This window comes from Brassica oleracea, chromosome C1, assembly GCF_000695525.1.
Source record: "Brassica oleracea var. oleracea cultivar TO1000 chromosome C1, BOL, whole genome shotgun sequence".
NCBI lineage: Eukaryota > Viridiplantae > Streptophyta > Magnoliopsida > Brassicales > Brassicaceae > Brassica > Brassica oleracea.
Window position 1 is genome coordinate 32435552 of NC_027748.1, and position 19066 is coordinate 32454617.

At 35.0% G+C, this 19066-nt stretch overlaps 2 protein-coding genes across 2 annotated transcripts; one reads left to right on the plus strand and one right to left on the minus strand.

Annotated features, from left to right (window-relative positions):
- Window positions 1-881: 881 nt before the first annotated feature.
- On the plus strand, window positions 882-7183 carry LOC106327310 (UDP-glycosyltransferase 71B7-like). Its single transcript, XM_013765438.1, has 2 exons — window positions 882-1607; window positions 6111-7183. Exons 1-2 carry the CDS (start codon window positions 1032-1034, stop codon window positions 7011-7013), a joined length of 1479 nt encoding a protein of 492 aa, XP_013620892.1. The 5' UTR covers window positions 882-1031; the 3' UTR covers window positions 7014-7183.
- A 796-nt stretch (window positions 7184-7979) lies between these two features.
- Window positions 7980-9962, minus strand: LOC106341782 (peroxidase 30). The gene is made up of 4 exons (XM_013780502.1): window positions 9687-9962; window positions 9265-9453; window positions 9022-9184; window positions 7980-8585 (listed from the first exon to the last, which is right to left on the minus strand). The coding sequence occupies exons 1-4, from the start codon at window positions 9906-9908 to the stop codon at window positions 8170-8172; spliced, it is 990 nt and encodes a 329-aa protein (XP_013635956.1). The 5' UTR covers window positions 9909-9962; the 3' UTR covers window positions 7980-8169.
- Between the last annotated feature and the right edge of the window lie 9104 nt (window positions 9963-19066).

Genomic DNA, 19066 nt, shown 5'->3' on the forward strand with positions numbered 1-19066 from the left:
ATGATACAATCACATTTTCTTCTACAGCTATACTTCGCCGTATGGGCATGCCAGGCTTCAGTGTACCATCTTTGGAAACAAAGGAATAATTTGATTCACAGCTAAACATCTTTTCCTGCTTCTACAGTATTCCAGGAGATTGACAGGGAGATTACAAACGGGATAGATAACAGCGAGGAGACGCAGAAAAAATTTCTCCTCCGTAATGTCTAGTTGGTTGCCATTTCTTCAAAAAAAAAAAAGTCTAGTTGGTTGAGATGAGCTCATTGTTGTTTACTTCAGCCATCAAAATTTGTTTTCACCATGTTTTTATTTGTTTTTGCGGGGTGAAGCAGCCTTAAGGTCATGCGTTTGTAAAACCTCTAATCACCTAATGGTATTTACAATTTAGCTAAAAAAATTGATATACTTTCTTCGCATAGGTTCTAAAATCATCATTATCCCTAAAACCTACTAAGGATTTCTTAATTTTTTTTCTGTCTGATTAAAAATATAAAAATAAAAAATAATAATAGAAACCAATCGCGGATCGCCACGTGTCAGGGTCGCAAACAATGAAAAAAGAACAAAGCACGTTGCTTATTTTGCATAAAAAAAATCGTATATCTCTAATTTCTGTGGAGTCCAAGCCACGTGAAACCTATTTTTTATGCAATAAAGATTCTCTAAAAATCTTTAAATTGTATAGCTGAGATCATTGTCTGTTAGAAAATACTTGATTTGACCCCTTCTTCTGATAAGGCTGGTCTAATAATACGTTGAGGGATGTGAGAAACTTGTGACCACATGTTTATATGTTGCCCATGCTCATACAAAAAGTCTTCACCTAGATAACATGTCAGGATATTTAGTTTGTTTTTATTATTGAGAATAATAAAAAACACAGGTTAGAAAACGGACACATCGGTTAACCAGAACCTGTTAATAATTCACAAAGAACTAAAAACTCGATGCGATTGGTAGAGCTTACTATTAATCAAATCTCGTAAAAAGAAACACAAACAGAGAAAAGCAAAAGAAGAAGAAAAAAAATGAACTTCCAGCTTGTCTTCATACCATATCCTGGCATTAGCCACCTCAGATCAACAGTGGAGATGGCGAAGCTACTAGTCGACCTAGAAAACCGCCTCACTATCTCCGTTGTCATCCTTCCTTTCCTCTCCGGAAGCGCAGCCGCTGCTTCCCCCTACGTGGAAGCTCTCTCCGCCGCATCTAGCGACCGCCTCCGCTACGAAGTTATCTCCACCGGTGGAGACCAAACAACCTCTGAGCCTGAGGCTACGACGCTTGACATGCATATCGAGAACCACATCCCAAACGTGAGGCGCGCCGTTGCGAAGCTTTTCGACCACTACTCCACACTACCAAACTCACCAAAGATCGCTGGCTTCGTCCTCGACATGTTCTGTACTTCGTTGATCGACGTGGCGAACGAGTTTCACGTCCCGAGTTATCTTTTCTACACGTCAAACGCCGGGGTACTCGCACTAGGGTTTCACGTTCAGCACCTATACGATAATAATAACTACCATGTTAGAGAAAGTGATTTCGAAGACTCCGAAACTGAGTTAGTCATCCCCGGTTTGATTCGTCCTTATCCGGTGAAGTTGTTAGGTTGTTAAGATATCTAGACTGAGTCTTGTGTAATCCCTGAGATATAGGAACACGTTAGGTGCACGTTAGGCACGTTCTATAAGTCTCTACTGTATATATTCAAAGTGTAACCAAAACTCAATAATCAATACAACAACAACATTCATATGGTATCAGAGCATCGATCTGATCAAACCTAAAACTTTTTTTTTTTCTCTCTTTTACGCAACAATGGCGTCTCAATCTCCAGTATCAACAGCCACACCTGGCTCTGCAACTATCATTAACCCTAATGATCCTCAAAATCCTATACTCTCGGTGAACATGAGTAATGTGACTAGACTCACAGCCTCAAACTACATAACGTGGAGCTTACAAGTTTCTCTATTTCTCGATGGCCACAATCTCAAACAGTTCATCACCAACGATACTGCTCCTCCACCACCGACGGTACAAAACAATGATCTGACTATGCCAAATCCGGCGTCTTCAGCTTGGCAAAGACAAGACAAATTGATCTTTGCGGCAATACTTGGGACAATCTCTGTCTCCCTGCAACCTCTTGTTTCCACGGCAACAACAACACTTGAGGCGTGGACAAGTCTGCAATCAACGTTCGGTCGTCCTTCCAGAGGTCACATGAAACAAATCAGAGATCAGCTGAAAAAGGGCACCAAAGGAAACCGCTCTATTGATGAGTACCTGCAGTCAATCAAAACAAAGGCTGATCAACTAGCCTTATTAGGCAAACCACTTGATCATGAGGATATCATCGAGTACATTCTCGATGGACTAGATGATGATTATCGTGGTGTAGCTGAACAGATTAATGGACGAGATGTTCCTCCAACCTTTGAAGAGATACGTGACAAACTGGTCAACAGGGAAGCAGCTCTTCTTTGTGTGCAACCTGCTCCTATCTTTCCCGTCTCTGCAAATGCAGCTACACACAAACCAAAAACGTCATTTCGTCCTTCATCATCACTTCAATTTGATAATCGCCAGCAACAACATTCATACAACAACCGTCCCCAACAACAAACCTTTGGCACATACGCACCACGTGGACCAAAACCATACTTGGGAAAGTGTCAAGCTTGTGGTGTTCAGGGGCATAGCGCCCAGCGATGCACTCAGTTTCGTCTCATCTCCGCTGATGGTTCTCAACAAAACGCAGCTCAACTGTGGCAACCCAGAGCTCATGTTGCTTCTATGTATCCTTCATCAGACACACCTTCATGGCTTCTTGACAGTGGAGCTTCTCACCATCTCACATCCGATCTCAACAACTTAGCACTCCACTCTCCTTACCAAGGCAATGAAGCTGTGACACTTGGCGATGGATCGGGCCACGCGATTACTCACACTGGTTCCACCATTCTCTCCTTGCCATCTCGATCTATTCACTTGAATAATGTCCTTTATGCTCCAAATATTGAGAAGAATCTCATGTCAGTGAGACAAACTTGTGCTGATAATAATGTTTCCATTACTTTTGATCCTTGGTCTTATCAGGTGAGGGATCTAGTCACGGGGGCGCTGCTCAAAACAGGACAAACTAGCAATGGGATGTATGAGTGGTTGGATTCTGCTCCATCTTCGATCCAAATCCAAGCTCTTTCTGCAATAAAAACTTCAATGACTGCTTGGCATTCACGCCTTGGTCATCCTGCTCTTGATCTTCTGAAACGTGTTTTGTCTCAATGTTCCTTGCCTTTTTCAAATAAAGTTACGCCTCCTCTGTTGTGTAACTCGTGTTCTACGAATAAAAGTCACAAACACTCTTTTGGTACAAATACTATCTCTTCATCTCGTCCTCTTGAAATCCTATATTCAGATGTTTGGACATCCCCTCTGTTCTCTTTTGATGGCTACAAGTACTATCTTGTTATTGTTGATCACTTTACACGATACACTTGGCTCTTTCCTCTTAAACGAAAATCTCAGGTTCTTGATGTGTTCATACGCTTTAAAGAGCTCGTTGAAAACAAATTTCAAACACGCATTGTCACCTTCTATTCAGACAATGGCGGTGAGTTCCTCGCTATGAGATCCTTTCTTTCACAACATGGCATTTCACACAGAACTTCACCTCCACATACTCCTGAACACAATGGTATCTCTGAGCGAAAACATAGACATATTGTCGAAACGGGCTTAGCGCTCTTATCTCATGCTCATATGCCTTCAGAGTACTGGTCGTTTGCTTTCACTGCTGCTGTCTATCTTATAAATCGCCTTCCAAGCTCATCACTCAACTTCTCCATTCCATATGAAAAGCTTTTCGCAGAAAAAGCCAACTACTCAAAACTTCGGGTTTTTGGCTGCTTGTGCTACCCTTGGCTACGGCCATATTCTTTCCACAAACTAGACACTCGCTCCACTCCTTGCGTCTTTGTCGGTTACTCTCTATCTCAAAGTGCTTATCTATGCTTTGATAAATCATCCTCTCGGTTATATGTTTCCCGCCATGTTGAATTCTTTGAATCTTCATTTCCATTCCAACACAAAGCCACTCCACTTGCTACTCCAACAAACGAACCAGACCTTAGTCCTCTGGTTTCTCCACTTCCCCAATCACTCACTCCTATGGCTACTGTACAGCCTCCTGCGCCTGACCCCTCATCTGCTTTGGCTCCGGAGACAACATCGCCTGCTCAATCACAGCAACCTCTCACCACTGCACCACCAAATACATCGGTCCTTGATGCTCCACCCGCCAACACACACCAAATGGTAACACGATCGAAAAATCATATCATCAAACCAAATCCACGCTTTGCTCTCCATGCTGTTGCAGCTTTAGATGATGAGATCGAACCGCGCACACACATTCAGGCACTTAAAGATGCTCAATGGCGCGGCTCAATGTGTGGAGAGATGAACTCTCAAGCCGAAAATAACAGCTGGAATCTGGTACCACGTGATCCTAGCTACAATGTCGTTGGTTGTCGATGGGTATATCGCATCAAACGAAATCAATTCGGCAAACCCGAGCGCAAGAAGTCCAGATTAGTTGCCAAAGGGTTTCTTCAAAGACCAGGAATAGACTATTTTGAGACCTTTAGTCCAGTGGTTAAGCAGCCAACAATACGCCTGGTTCTTGGTCAGGCAGTGGCACGAGGTTGGGTCTTACGTCAACTTGATGTTAATAATGCTTTTCTTCAGGGTGAATTGCAGGAAGATGTGTACATGGAGCAGCCACCAGGCTTTGTGGATGCTGACAAACCTGATTATGTATGCAAACTCAACAAAGCTATTTATGGACTAAAGCAGGCTCCACGAGCATGGTATAATGCTCTTCGTGACTTTCTTCTTGAGCTGGGATTCTACAACGCTGTCTCAGACACCTCTCTGTTTGTGCTTCACAAGTCTGGGATTGCAGTGTTTGTTCTGATTTACGTAGACGATATCGTCGTTACGGGTAACTCTCCTGCTCACATTCAGGCATTTATTGATCTCTTAGCTCGTCGATTTTCTATCAAAGATATGGGAGCGTTGAGCTATTTTTTGGGCATTGAAGTAACCAGAACTCAGGCCGGTCTTACGCTTACACAGACAAAGTACATCAATGATCTTCTCTATCGTGCAAACATGATCATGACGAAGCCTGTTGCCACACCCATGGCTGAGCATCCCTCTCTAACAGTTCTCTCTGGCGATCTTCTTCCTGATCCTAGTGAATACCGCTCTGTTATTGGGAGCTTACAATATCTACAATTCACAAGGCCTGACATCGCTTTTGTTGTAAACAAACTCTCACAGTATATGCATCAGCCTCGTACAGATCACTGGACGGCTGCCAAACGAGTTCTCCGATATCTAAGTGGTACAAAATATCTTGGTCTCCACTTCTCTGCAATCACTCCACCAACAGTTCATGCCTTCTCCGACGCAGATTGGGCCGGTGACAAAGATGACTATACTTCTACAGGAGCTTATCTTGTATACGTTGGCAAACATCTAGTTGCTTGGTCCTCTAAGAAGCAGAAGACAGTAGCTCGCTCTTCTACTGAAGCTGAATATAAATCAGTTTCTGATACAGCCTCTGAAGTCCAATGGATCGTCACTCTACTTGGTGAACTCGGCCTTCCTCCATCAACAACTCCTGTAATATATTGTGACAATGTAGGAGCAACGTTTCTCTGTGCAAATCATGTCTTTCACTCAAGAATGAAGCATGTTGCAGTTGACTTTCACTTCATCCGGGCCCTAGTACAATTAGGTTACCTTCGAGTTTCACATGTTGCTTCCGCAGATCAGCTTGCAGATGCTCTAACAAAACCTCTGTCCCGCGCCAAGTTTCGTACAATTTCAGACAAGATTGGCCTCGCAACTCTCCGTCCATCTTGAGGGGGCATGTTAGGTTGTTAAGATATCTAGACTGAGTCTTGTGTAATCCCTGAGATATAGGAACACGTTAGGTGCACGTTAGGCACGTTCTATAAGTCTCTACTGTATATATTCAAAGTGTAACCAAAACTCAATAATCAATACAACAACAACATTCATAGAAGTGTCTTCCACACGGCCTTGCATCCGAACTGTGGCTCCCCATCTATGTGAACCACTCAAGAAGATTCAAAGAGATGAAGGGTATTCTCGTAAATACTGTTGCTGAGCTGGAACCTTACGTGTTGGAATATCTCTGGAGCGGTGGTGATATCATTCCTCAAGCTTACTCGGTTGGACCACTTTTGCATCTTGAGCACCAAGTGGACGAGACACAAGTGGAGATTTTACAGTGGCTGGCCGAGCAACCGGCTAGATCAGTAGTATTTCTATGTTTTGGGAGCATGGGAGGCTTCAGTGAGGACCAAGTACAAGAACTCGCAGTCGCACTTGAACGAAGTGGGCACACTTACTTATGGTCTCTCCGTCGCTCTTCACCGAATATACTAAACATACATCCTGAAGAGTTTAAGAATCTTGAAGAAGTTCTCCCGAAAGGGTTCTTGGAACGGACGCAAGAGAGAGGGAAGGTGATCGGATGGGCCCCGCAGGTGGCTATTCTCGCGAATCAAGCGATAGGAGGTTTTGTCACTCACTGTGGGTGGAACTCTTTGCTCGAGAGTCTTTGGTTCGGTGTTCCGACAGCTGCGTGGCCGTTATACGCAGAGCAGAATTTCAACGCGTTTGAGATGGTGGAGGAGCTTGGACTGGCCGTGCAGATTAAAAGGTACTGGAGAGGCGATCATTTGGGTGGAGTGGCGGCGGTGGACTTGGTGAAGGCGGAGGAGATTGAGAGAGCAGTGAGGTGTCTGATGGAGCAGGATAGTGAGGTGAGGAAGAGAGTGAAGGAGATGAGCAAGAAATGTCATGCAGCTTTAATGGATGGTGGATCGTCGCGTATTGCTATGCAAAAGTTCATCCAAGACGTTGTGAAGAATATCGCACTACCATGCTCTCAAATTATATAGGCCCAAAAAAATTAATAAAGTTTAGTAATCATATTCCTCAATAGTAGTACGTACTACTTTGAAGTATACATCGATTGTCTCAGAGATTAGGGTAATGACTCATCTTCGCACTAACTGAAGAGAGTATTTGATTAAGGAAGAATCAAGCCACTCATTGGCCAATAGTTGAATTTAAAACCCATAATAATTTCAAACTTAACATGGTATAAAAACCGGCTGATGTTTAGTTACTTTGTGGATATTATTCACATAGTTTCCCACGTTTCAGATGTTCATGCGTGAATGTAAGAACAATCTTTTGTATACCCGTGTGTTGTAAGAAGATTGTACTCAAAGCTAGTTTCCAACAATTGATTGGTGAACAATCTTCTTCTCACGCAATACGAAATATCTTCCTCGTGATGTATGATATAATATATGAAGGGAAATAAATGAAATGGAGTTTCACCAACTATATCTCTATCCATTGCAAAGATGATAGACAAACATGTTCGCAGTGTACAAGTGTCCGTTCGAGCGGATGAGAGATCATAAATCCGATGCAAATTTATAATTGTAGTTCGCCATATGGTACTACTAAGCTCTGTTTCTTTCAAGATGTAAACAGTAAACCTACTATGTTTCTAAATTCTAGAACTCTAAAACACTCCCACTTATCGTAAAAGGGGTATTTTTAGGTTTGAATAAATTTTACATTAAATTGTAGTTCGCCATATGGTACTACTAAGCTCTGTTTCTTTCAAGATGTAAACAATAAACCTACTATGTTTCTAAATTCTAGAACTCTAAAACACTCCTACTTATCGTAAAAGGGGTATTTTTAGGTTTGAATAAATTATACATTAAATTGAAGAAACAATGCAAAGTTTAATGGCAGATTATAACGTTGTGTTTAATTCTTAAGTGGAGACACCAAAGTAATTTCTAACTCATATATAAGAGTTATACCAATACCTTCCATTGCAATTATTGTATAATTTATTATGATTCATATTTTAATAGAACCACAAACATAGATTTTTGGGTGCATAAACCCAAATGAAACAACGTCAAAATCAAATTAACAACACTTTTACCCCAAGACTCAAAACGTAACAACAATGCACAATTAAAAAAAAACAGAATATAACACAACACCATTTTCCGATCAGGTTAGCTAACTTCGGGCAACAGAACAACGTGTCCTGATCACACCGGCTGAGCCCGTCTTCACTTTAACTCTCCCCATCTTCTCCATTGACTTAGCGAAAGCCTTGTAGAACTTCTTTTCAGAACCGTTGACCAAATCGTTGATCATCTTTAACGTGGCTGAGTTCTTTGTCAAAGCAGAATCAGACTGAAAGAGACCTCTCCTTTTCAAGACAAGCCTGTAGTAACTGAGATCGAAGCTTCTACTGCTACCGGGATCCATCTCAAGGATGGTGGTGTTGTCGGTGAGGCTCTTACATTTGTTGGCCTTTATGTTCGCTGCGTACTCGCTGTCCAGAGATGGATCTTGTTTGACTGTCGTCGAGAAGTTGTAGAGACGTTCACTCATGGAAGAACAATGCGAAACGCCGATCGTGTGAGCCCCTGAAAAAAAGAACAGTAAACAAAATACAAACCAGTTATACGGATGTCCATATTGGATACCAAACGATAATATCCAACGTTAAAAAAAAATGCTAGGCATAAGTAATTATAAAAATATAGCACTTAACCGGCTGTTTAGCCTAAACGCTAATACTGTTAATCATAAGTAACTCAACACATAGCACTTAAAACTTTTAATCAGAAATCTAAATAGTTACTCAGAACGTTTAGATAAATAGCATAAGTATAAAAATATTTTAAAAATATTTTAATATTTGGGTAGATACCGTTATTTATTATTATTGTATGCTATTTTTAAGCCATAGCGTTTAGGCTAAACAACCGGTTAAAACATTTTTATAACACTGATAACGGTCAGTGTCGGGGCTACATGGAATCCCAAATCAGTTTGGTTATCTCCGGTTATTGAAATTACCGGAGAGTAGAACAAGGTCTTTGAGATTAAGGCCTTGGTTGGCGAAACGTTGTTGTAACGTTGTGAAGTTACTCGTCGGTCCGGGAATGTTGTTCGTAGCCTCAGCCAATTTTGAGATCCTACCGTCTCTTCTTCCGGTTGGAACACTCCACCAAGGACCTCCCTGTAGAATTTATTCAATGTAAAACTTCATTTTTGTTTAATTTGCAACGTTAGCTGAAACTTTTCAAGTTGTTTACTTACGGTAGCAACAACCGAGTCTCGAGCGGTCAAAGCGATGATATCAGCGCATGAAACAGTCTTAGGACACTCTGCTTCTAGAAGAGTTTTAATCCTCTCTACGAAACCGAATCCTCTGAGTGTTAGATTTGGTGGTGAATCTCTCTCTGCGTTTCCAGATGTTGAATTTATCAACACTGATCCATCGCATCCCTTCACATTTTCAAGAATCAATGTCAGTGTTAATGAAAATTTAATAATCTCAAATTTTCTGCCCTAGCTCAAATTTACTATCAACTAACCATTTTATTTAATATATAATACATCTTCTAGGTTATTTCACCATTATTAGTAAGCTATTTGAACTAGATGTGTGTGGATATATTAATCTATATGTACATAAAGTACGAACATATCTAAAATAAATGAAGACATTAAAAAAATACCCTGACGAAGCAATCATGGAAGTGCATTCTGATGAGAGGAGCTGCAAGAGAAGGACCATTATGGATATGCTTTTGAATATGGTCTGAAATTATTTTCTCAGCGTTTGGACAGCTTTTCGCGTAGAAATTCATTTGAAGCTGAGCATCGGATGATTCAAACATTCCCATAAGTATCGTTGCTGCAACCGCAACAATGACATTGAAGCGATTCGTCGTCTTCATTAGATACTTTCCTCGATCTTGTTTCTCAATATTCTCTTTGGCTGGGATATTAGTCTAAAAAATGCTTTCTTTGGTTTTGTGTCACTGAAGAGAGACAAGATATAGAGCAATAATGGAGGGGGTCTATTTATAATAGGAGTGATTAATATGGTAAAAGTAAACACATAACTTAAATAAACCCGAACTAACAAAAATAACTTGTAAAAAAAAAACTTAATATGGTCATATTATATTTCCTTGTAGAAATATAAAATATGACGTAAATACACACAAATAAACGAATAAAATGTGTGTTTTAAAACGTAAAACACACAAATAAACGAATAAAATATGTTAATTTTTTTATTAATACTAACTATTTATTAAAAAGATAGATACGTATTGTTTAGACCAACTAAATGAAGTAAAGAACCATAGATACGTATTGTTTATTTGTATTTGAGAAAAGCAAAAGGAAAAAATTAGCTAGGAGAGAGAGAGTACATCATGTCTTTTTTTTTTTTTTTTTTTTTTTTTTTTTTTGCCTCAAGCAGCTATTATATTACTCAAACATGAGGTGATCTGGATAACCAGACCGGAATAGAACAACCAATAAAACATAGAGATCTATGAAAAGATCGAGCATTCCTAGTTAGAGAATCAACAATTTCATTTTGCGTTCTTGGCACATAGCTGATCTTGAAATCCGGGTAGCACATCTGGATAATTTGAATGACCTCCAACTCCGTTGAGAAGTTTGGCCATGCCTGGGGTTCTTTTATCATTGCAATCAGGTCCTTGCAATCTGTTCTAAATCTTTGACAGTTTGAATGCTGGAGCATGCTCTCCATTGCCCATTTCAGCGCTTCCAGTTCCGAGTGTAATACTGTCTCACGCCTTCTTAAGTTCTGTGTCCCCATATATAAGTTGGATCTTTCCCGTGTTATCCTTCCAAACCCATCCAATGCCACTTAATTGGTCTGTGGAGGTCCATGAGTCATCCACCATACAAATATTATCTAAGCTTAACGCTGTGTTTCTTCAGCAATTGATACCTGTGGAGGAATAGGTATAGAATCCTTAGCGTTGTACCAAGCCTGGCACTCACTCCCTGCATATCTGACTAGTTCTAACGGGTCCCTATCAATACTTCGGAATAGCTTATCATTTCTTGCTTTTCAAATATAGCAGATTATCAAAGAGGTAAGGGTCTCTATCATCTTCCGGCTTTCTAATAGAATTCTTCCTCCAAAATAGATAATCCATATTGGCATACATTCTTGATAAAGAGAATATTTGAGAACTCGACGGCGTTGATGATAATTCCCATGCTTGTAATGCTGGTGGGCATTCAAAGATCGCGTGAGTAACATTTTCATCTGGCTCTCTACATCTTGAACAGTAATTATCACATCCCATATTGCGACGTATTAAATTCTTTGTTACACGTCATGTCAAAGACCGGAAATAGTAGGTCTAAATAATTAATATCACATGTGAATAGTGCATTTTTATTTAAAAGAAGGCTATTAATTGTTATTATATTTTGAATTTGGTACCATTAATTCATAATTTGAAATAATCAAATAGAGAATTTTCTTTAACATATGATTTTTGAAAATATATAGCCATAGAAATAAAAAAAATTAACATTTGTTTATAACTTTATTTTTGTATAAAAAGAGTAATAGTTAACATATTTTAACCCGTTTTAATGGTAAGTAATAATTTATTTAAATGATAACATTTTTTTAAAAAATAGGTTAATTTACCAATTTAATATAATTTTTTATATTTAGTTTTATAAGTTAATATAATATTAATATAATTATAATATATAAAAAGAAATTTTATTTTTGGTTTAATAATAAAATTTAATTTATATTATTTAATACTAATATCATATCACTAATTATGAAATTAATTAATGCATTATTTAATAAAAATATTCTAAAAATAATAGAATTTTGTTAGAGTTTTTCTCAACAGATTTTGTTATAACTAAAAATAAAATTTAAATTTATAGTTACAACTGATTTATTATTAATATTATTATTGATTATTATATCATATTATGTAATTAATAATATGGTCCTAACATGACTTTTTGTGTCTCTTTTTGTAGTAGATACAATAGTACTTCTCTTTTAATAGAGAAGATTGCTTATTTAGACATTTTTTTGTGAATTGTATTATTAAGCCTTCTAGGTAAAAAAATATAAACAATGAAAACTAGTAAAACAATATAGAAAAGAGATACACTAGTAGGAATCCAAAGTAAACTAATACACATATTTCTTATATGTGGATGACTAAAGATTTTTCATATAAAAGCTCCATATTTGTTTTTGGAATAGTTGAATCTCAAGAGAGATAATCTTTGTATTAATCCAAAAACACCACGTTTCAAACTGAATTGGAAACGATTGACACTCTTTTTTTAATACTCCAGTAGGAGTCATCGAAACAAAACAACTCTTTATATTGCTCTATTGAAAATAATAAAGGCAAAGAGATTACTATTCCATAGAATTTCATGTTGTATTTCGAAGTAACCATAGTTTGCAGCAAGAACTCCATCACCATCAAATGAAGAACCATCGACGATTGAAACCGGTAAGACTCGTCGCCACCATCCGCAGCAGATCTGTCAATTACCTTTTCTAAAGAGACACTTTCTCTTTAGCACCAAGATTTGCTGGAAATAAAACATAGTGGTTGATAGATCCCAACAGTGGCGAGTGAATTACGGAAGTAAAGGAATAGCAGCTTCTGCAAGACGACCTTCGATTCAAATAGGGTTTCACAAAAAAAAAAAATAATAAAATAACTCAACTAATTTGAATTAAATTATTAATCCCTACCGGACTGGATAAAACTCTTGTTTAATTAAATTCGGTACAATAATTAAATTATTTTTCTTAATAGTAAGAAGTATTAATGACAAACAAAAATAATATCCCCAATATATTATTTGAGAAGCATTACAACTTATTTTGTAGCCACATGTCATCATTATAATGATTCTTAGAATCATTAGAGAAATATGTTGGTCCATCTAATTATATAATAACTTTTTTATTAAACTAACAATAAATTCATCATTAATGTACTTAATTATTTCCTTAAATAAAATTTACGGAATTGCCTAATGTGGCTAAAGTATATACGGCAATTAATGATTTTGAATAATAAAGATTTGATAAAAAATAGTGTATCTTCTATCATATTTGTTTAATTTTAAACTATTAAATAAATTAAACAAGCACAATAACCATATACTAAAAAATTAAATTTTTATGTATATGTTATATTTTGAATTTTTACAAACGGCTATAAATTACTAAAACTGTTAAAAGTCTCACATTCAAATTTTATGATCCATGGTTTAAAATTTTTATTATGACAAAATACAAATGATTACAAAAATTATATAAGTAAAAAGTCTAATTTAATTAATTATTAAGATTAATATATATATCCTTTTAAATTAAACTATAAATCACATAAAATACAATATTTTAGTTTCAAAATTTACTTTGAACAATTTTTTTGATAAAAGTTTTGAACGATCATTGACAACTTATTTTTAAAAGAAATTATAAATTACTAAAACTATTAATCTCACAATGAAAATTTTGTTATCAGTAATTTAAATTTTTTTCCATAAAAGCCACAAATGATCAAAAAAACTATATGAGTAGAAATCATCATTTAATAGACATTAATATTAAAAATATACTAAAATATATTATCTATGTTAGTATCATGTAAATTTAATAACATATCCTATCAAATATAAAATTTTTTTTTGGATTAATAAAATTGACCAATTTAATTATATATTTAATAGTTACTGACTTTTAATTATTTAATATATATTTATTATTTCATAATATGTAAAAGTATTTAATACATAAACTAATATATATATATAATATTGATTCCGCGCTTTGCGCGGATATTAACCTAGTTAAACATTATTACTGAATAACATCTTTAAGTTATAAATTAATGTAATCATAGAAGTGAAACATATCAAAGCCTAAATTAATTATTTTAATCATCAACGCCTTAAATAGCACAATTTTTAAAATCATATAGATCTTTTTTACACCACTTATTAAACTGACCATAATTACTTAAAAATTGTGTACTCTAACCATAAATTTTAATATTTTACTGTATATACTCTGTTTATGTGCATGAAAATAATTATGACCAGTCCTTTTTATTCCCAAACTTTCCATTTTATTTTATAGAAGTGGATATAATTTTCCACGACGTATGTGTATATATATTTTTATATATCATGATGTAAATGACATAATTTTTATATACTATGATGTAATTTTTTTATTTTTAAAAATATATATAATCTAACAAGAAAATCTAATTCCACTAAATCATCGATCCGATACTAAAAATTGTTTTCTTGCTCGGAAGCTCATCCTGCTAGGCAGTCAGTTAATTAGGGACATGGTTGGAATAACTTAGAGAGTTAGAGATCATCCATGGATCTATGTGTCTATATAGATCATGTTCTTAGATTATCAAAAATGTACAAATGCTCTATTTGCCACTGTTGTTCTATAAATCTCTTCTTTTTTTTGCTGTTTAGTTTCCTTATTTTTCTTGCTGCCATGTGCCATGCACTGACTGACGTCAGGGTATTCGAGATTAATCTCTCTTTTTTTTGACAACCGTGAGATCACTCTTGCCAAGTTACAGTATATGTGAGCTGTAGAAGCAAAAGGATCAAATCGAAACATTTCAAACAGCGTTTGATATTATAAATTTCCAGACAAGACACTTTTTCACTTTGATTGAAGGAACAATACAGCTGGCCAAATAAAGAAGGAACAATGAAAAGGAAAGATACCGACGATAATCACCAAATCCCACTATCACATTTCTCCCTTCCATTTACACAAATAAGTCTCAGATTCGTAATAATCGAATATAAATGTATATAAATTAAAATAATAGCAATAAGAATGAATAGTAATTAGATACGCAGTAGTATGGCGTATGGAATTATACCACATGGCAAAATTAGGTCTTAAAATACTTGTAAATATATGTACTCTCTTTTTTTTTCACATCGAGGCCCGGTTTTAAAACATTTCGACTCGAAGAATTAAAATTAGAAGCTTTGTAAGGTTAACAACTTTTTTTTGTCAACGAGGAGTATGATTGACAGTGGCTGAATGCGCTGTTCACGGTTCCATCTAGTTTAACGACACTAAATTCACAGTAATCAAGTTTTAATAAAAAATAATTAAAATCATAATTCTCGAAATAATCTATAGCTATACAAGTGCTCTGTAGAGCCAAATATTCATATAACTATTTTTTCGAACTTTTCATAAAATTTTTACAGCAATAAAATCTAAAACCACAGCGAAAAATCTATAAAAAAATTTCTACAACAAATTTTTTAAAGCTACAGTCATTGCCAATGGGATCCGAAGTCTAAAGATTTAAACTTCTACCTCTTTAAATCATTTTCAGACATTAGCCAATTGAATTACTATAGATTTTAAAACAAACAAGTTCAAAAAATATTTTAATAAAAGAATGGTCAGCAATGTAATTATTTTAAACAGAAATAGAAGCACATGATTCTTTAACTTCCATTACAACCGACACTATTCACACCTTTAAAATACCATTACGGACATCCAGATTTTGAAGCCACAGATATAACGTCAATATAATATTCTTGCAGATTAGTTAATTCTTATAGTCTGGAAACATAAGCAGCTAATTGATGTCAAATAAATAATAATATTACTAAATTGTTAATACGAAATTAACTAAACTGATACTTTCTTCGAATATTTAAAAAACGTTTTATGAGATTTCATAATATTGAAATGACTCCAATAATTGCTTATACATTTATAGTAATTATAACAGAGCTTTACCTTTTAACTTGATATACGAAGGCAATCTATACTATTAAAGCAGGATCCTATTGTCATTTTTATCTTATTCTGCTCTTTTTTTTACTAATATTGCATGTTTCATTAAGGGCAATCAAGTAATATTAATAATACATCTATATTTGGCCATTTTTTCGGATCCAGCCCACTGTCCACATCAGATCTCTCTTGGGCCATTTGGGCCGATTAAGAAATCATATCCAATTCTCACATTTTTTTTTCCTTTGGACCATTGAGTCCAAGTTCAAATAATTTTTTTTCAACCATTCTTAATTATGTTTTTTTATTTTCGTAATATAATTTAAGCATTCATAAAAAAACATTGATTTTTTCATTGAAAAGTATAAATCTTTATTAAAAGTATATAATTATTTTTATTAAAAATATTAACCACATAATAAAATTAATTTATCAGAGTTATACCAACTTAATTCATTAAAGAAATACAGTTTAATTTTTTAAAAATAAATAGTCATTTAAAATGAAACACAATAAAGAAAGATAAAAAGTTTAAAGTCTTTTATAAAATAAAACATAAATATATGAAATATGACACTAAATATTTGTCAATTGAAAAAAAAAAATCCGCGTTTTCAAAGCGCGGATCAAAATCTAGTGAATTATTAAGAGAAATTCCAAAGAAAATGTTCTTACCATATGTTTTTCAAAAGAGCATATTTAAAGTAAATTTTATATTTTGCAACATATTCTTTCCTGAATGTTCAGGTTAACAAATTTAGAGAAACAAAGTAACAATTGAATCATTAATATGATTTAAAATACATGATTATATTTGTAAAAGAGTATGAAAATACCATACCCCACCCCCACAAAAGAGGTTGTTCATATATGTTTTGTGGTCATGTTTAATTGCCAAAACCTCCTCGTCTCTATTATATCTTGACTTCCTCTTTAGATTTGACATTGCCGATATTTTTTAGATTTTTTTAAACAAAAACAGAAACAAACGAGAATACGAGGAACACTGTTAATAAAAAGAAAAAAATGAATCGTACAAGAAACCAGTAAGTAACGAAGGATGATTGTTTGGAAGTCACTTTAACATGTTTTGGAGCTATTTCTTAAACCGATAGAACTTGCAAAATAAAAGGTCGTCCTGCAGTGGCTTTAGACACAATACCTAATGGCTTATTCTTTGCATATACATTTTGATTTATGATTTGTATAATTTTGATTGGTCAAGAAATCTAGGAGTGGTAGAAAAATTTGACCCAGTATAATACCAAATAAAGCTTCCATATCTTCTCCTTCTTGTTTGGTAGCAAAGAGTTGTTGGCAGATCCACTTTACAGGCTTACGAAATTGGTTAATTCCTTTCAACATGGTTTACTTTTTAAGTATAAACTTTTGTTGCAATTCATCTCCTTAATTAATAAAACCCTTTACCACAAAAGCAATTGTTTCAAATTTAAAAATATTCAGAATTCAACATGGATTATTCAATTTTTAGTAGAAACTTTGTTGGAATTTATTTCCTTTACTAAGAAAATCCTTTAAACAAAAAAGAAATATTTAGATCAGTGCTTATATTAAAATAAAATCAAGAGGTTATATGTTTTTTTTCTGCAAAAAGACTTTATATGTTTGAGTTAAGATTTTATTTGATTTTTAAAAAATGACAATTTTTAAACGGTAATTCACGAACGTGAACGAAATCATCATCCAGATAAAAGCCATGAAAACTTGTAATAGCTTATCCCTGAAGATGTCTTAACAACTGTGCGATCGCCAATTTTTCACGGGTGTTGGCGTAGAAATAATCTTTTGCTTGGCTTGAGAGTCTTGTGAGACTTTTGATTCATCTCTTTTAATCATTCACTGTCTTTATCTTTTGCATTTTAAACTATTAGTTATCCTTTTAAGCAAAAAAAAAAAAAACTATTAGTTATCCTTTAGGATATTAAAAAATAAATAAAAAGAAAACGTTTTAAACTATTTTTTCTTCAATATAAAATAAAATAAAAGTGCACAATTATAAGTATAGCTAAGACTACTAACTTCCCCACTAAGTACGAGAGACTATTAGACTATTTTAAATTTAAAGTTCTCACGTCTCATGAATCCATATTAGGACAGCATTAACAGGACGCTTAAACAAGTGCTAAGGGGTGGGTTCCATAGCAAAAGAGAAAGCGGCGACGCCAAAAACGCCAGATCAAGCGCCGTGTTTTTTCAGGACTTGCACTGTTTCACGGGCTCCACTGACACGTGGCGGTCCGCGATTGGTTGGTTTTTAATTTTTTTTTAAAAAAATCAGACAAAAAACTTAAAAAAAAAAATAAAATTAAGCACCCGAAGCGTTAATGGTGCTCTTAGTGGTCAACACGACGTATAAGCAGCGTCTAATCTCTAGCTTCAGTTGGAATGCAGTACTTTAAAACATTTGGAATGCAGTACTTTAAACAAATAGACATTATACATGTATAGTAAAGTGGATAAAGCCTGTAATGCCTAGTGGGCGGCCTAGCCGCTGAGGTGGATACCGGAATGCTTGGCCAGACCAATCTGCAACAATAGGCTTAATTAATCGTTTGTCTAATAAGGTTAGTGGGGTTTACAGTCCGAATTTATCTGCTTGTTTAACAATTAAACTAGAGAGTGACCCGTCCTCGGAGGGCGGGTATATTATTGATGCCCAAATATATTGATGCAGTTAGGTGAGAATTGATGTGGTGGTTATTAGGTTAACTGATGCGGTGGTTATTGTATAAAGTTTGTATTTTTCTTATATACAGTTATCATATCAAAAGGTAGGTATCATGAAAAATATTTGTTGGACTAAACTAATATCAATAGGTCACACTTGTGTTTTAATAGAATAGATTAGATTTTTTTGACGAAATAAATCGAAAAGGGCTTTTGGGTGATTACTGCGGCCCATTTAGAAAGCTCAGCTACGCAAATGGTACGTTGTTTGACAGTTACATTGTTTAGAAATGGTAGGCAAGTAAAATATTCAAAGGTTCACTTGTTCAACGTCTAAAATGTTGTTATGGCTACCTATTCTATTAAAAGATCAATCACCTATTGATAAATGTTATGTTCAATTATTTCTTTTTATTTATTTAAAGAGTCATTTATTATTCTCTTTATATAATTGTATTTAATTTTATTTAAACACTAACCACCATTTTTATTATATAAAAAAGAGTTTTTCTCTTCTGTGAGGCTGCCACGTCATCAGTTAGATGATTCTCGGTGCGCCTCGTA

Excerpts from the sequence above, each read along its gene's own strand:
- LOC106327310 (XM_013765438.1), top strand. The coding sequence starts at position 1,032 with ATGAACTTCCAGCTTGTCTTCATACCATATCCTGGCATTAGCCACCTC. Across the intron at positions 1,608-6,110 it reads TTCGTCCTTATCCGGTGAAG|TGTCTTCCACACGGCCTTGC; the intron begins TTGTTAGGTTGT and ends CATTCATAGAAG.
- LOC106341782 (XM_013780502.1), bottom strand. The coding sequence starts at position 9,908 with ATGAAGACGACGAATCGCTTCAATGTCATTGTTGCGGTTGCAGCAACG. Across the intron at positions 9,185-9,264 it reads GAGACTCGGTTGTTGCTACC|GGAGGTCCTTGGTGGAGTGT; the intron begins GTAAGTAAACAA and ends TAAATTCTACAG. Across the intron at positions 8,586-9,021 it reads AGACCTTGTTCTACTCTCCG|GGGCTCACACGATCGGCGTT; the intron begins GTAATTTCAATA and ends TCTTTTTTTCAG.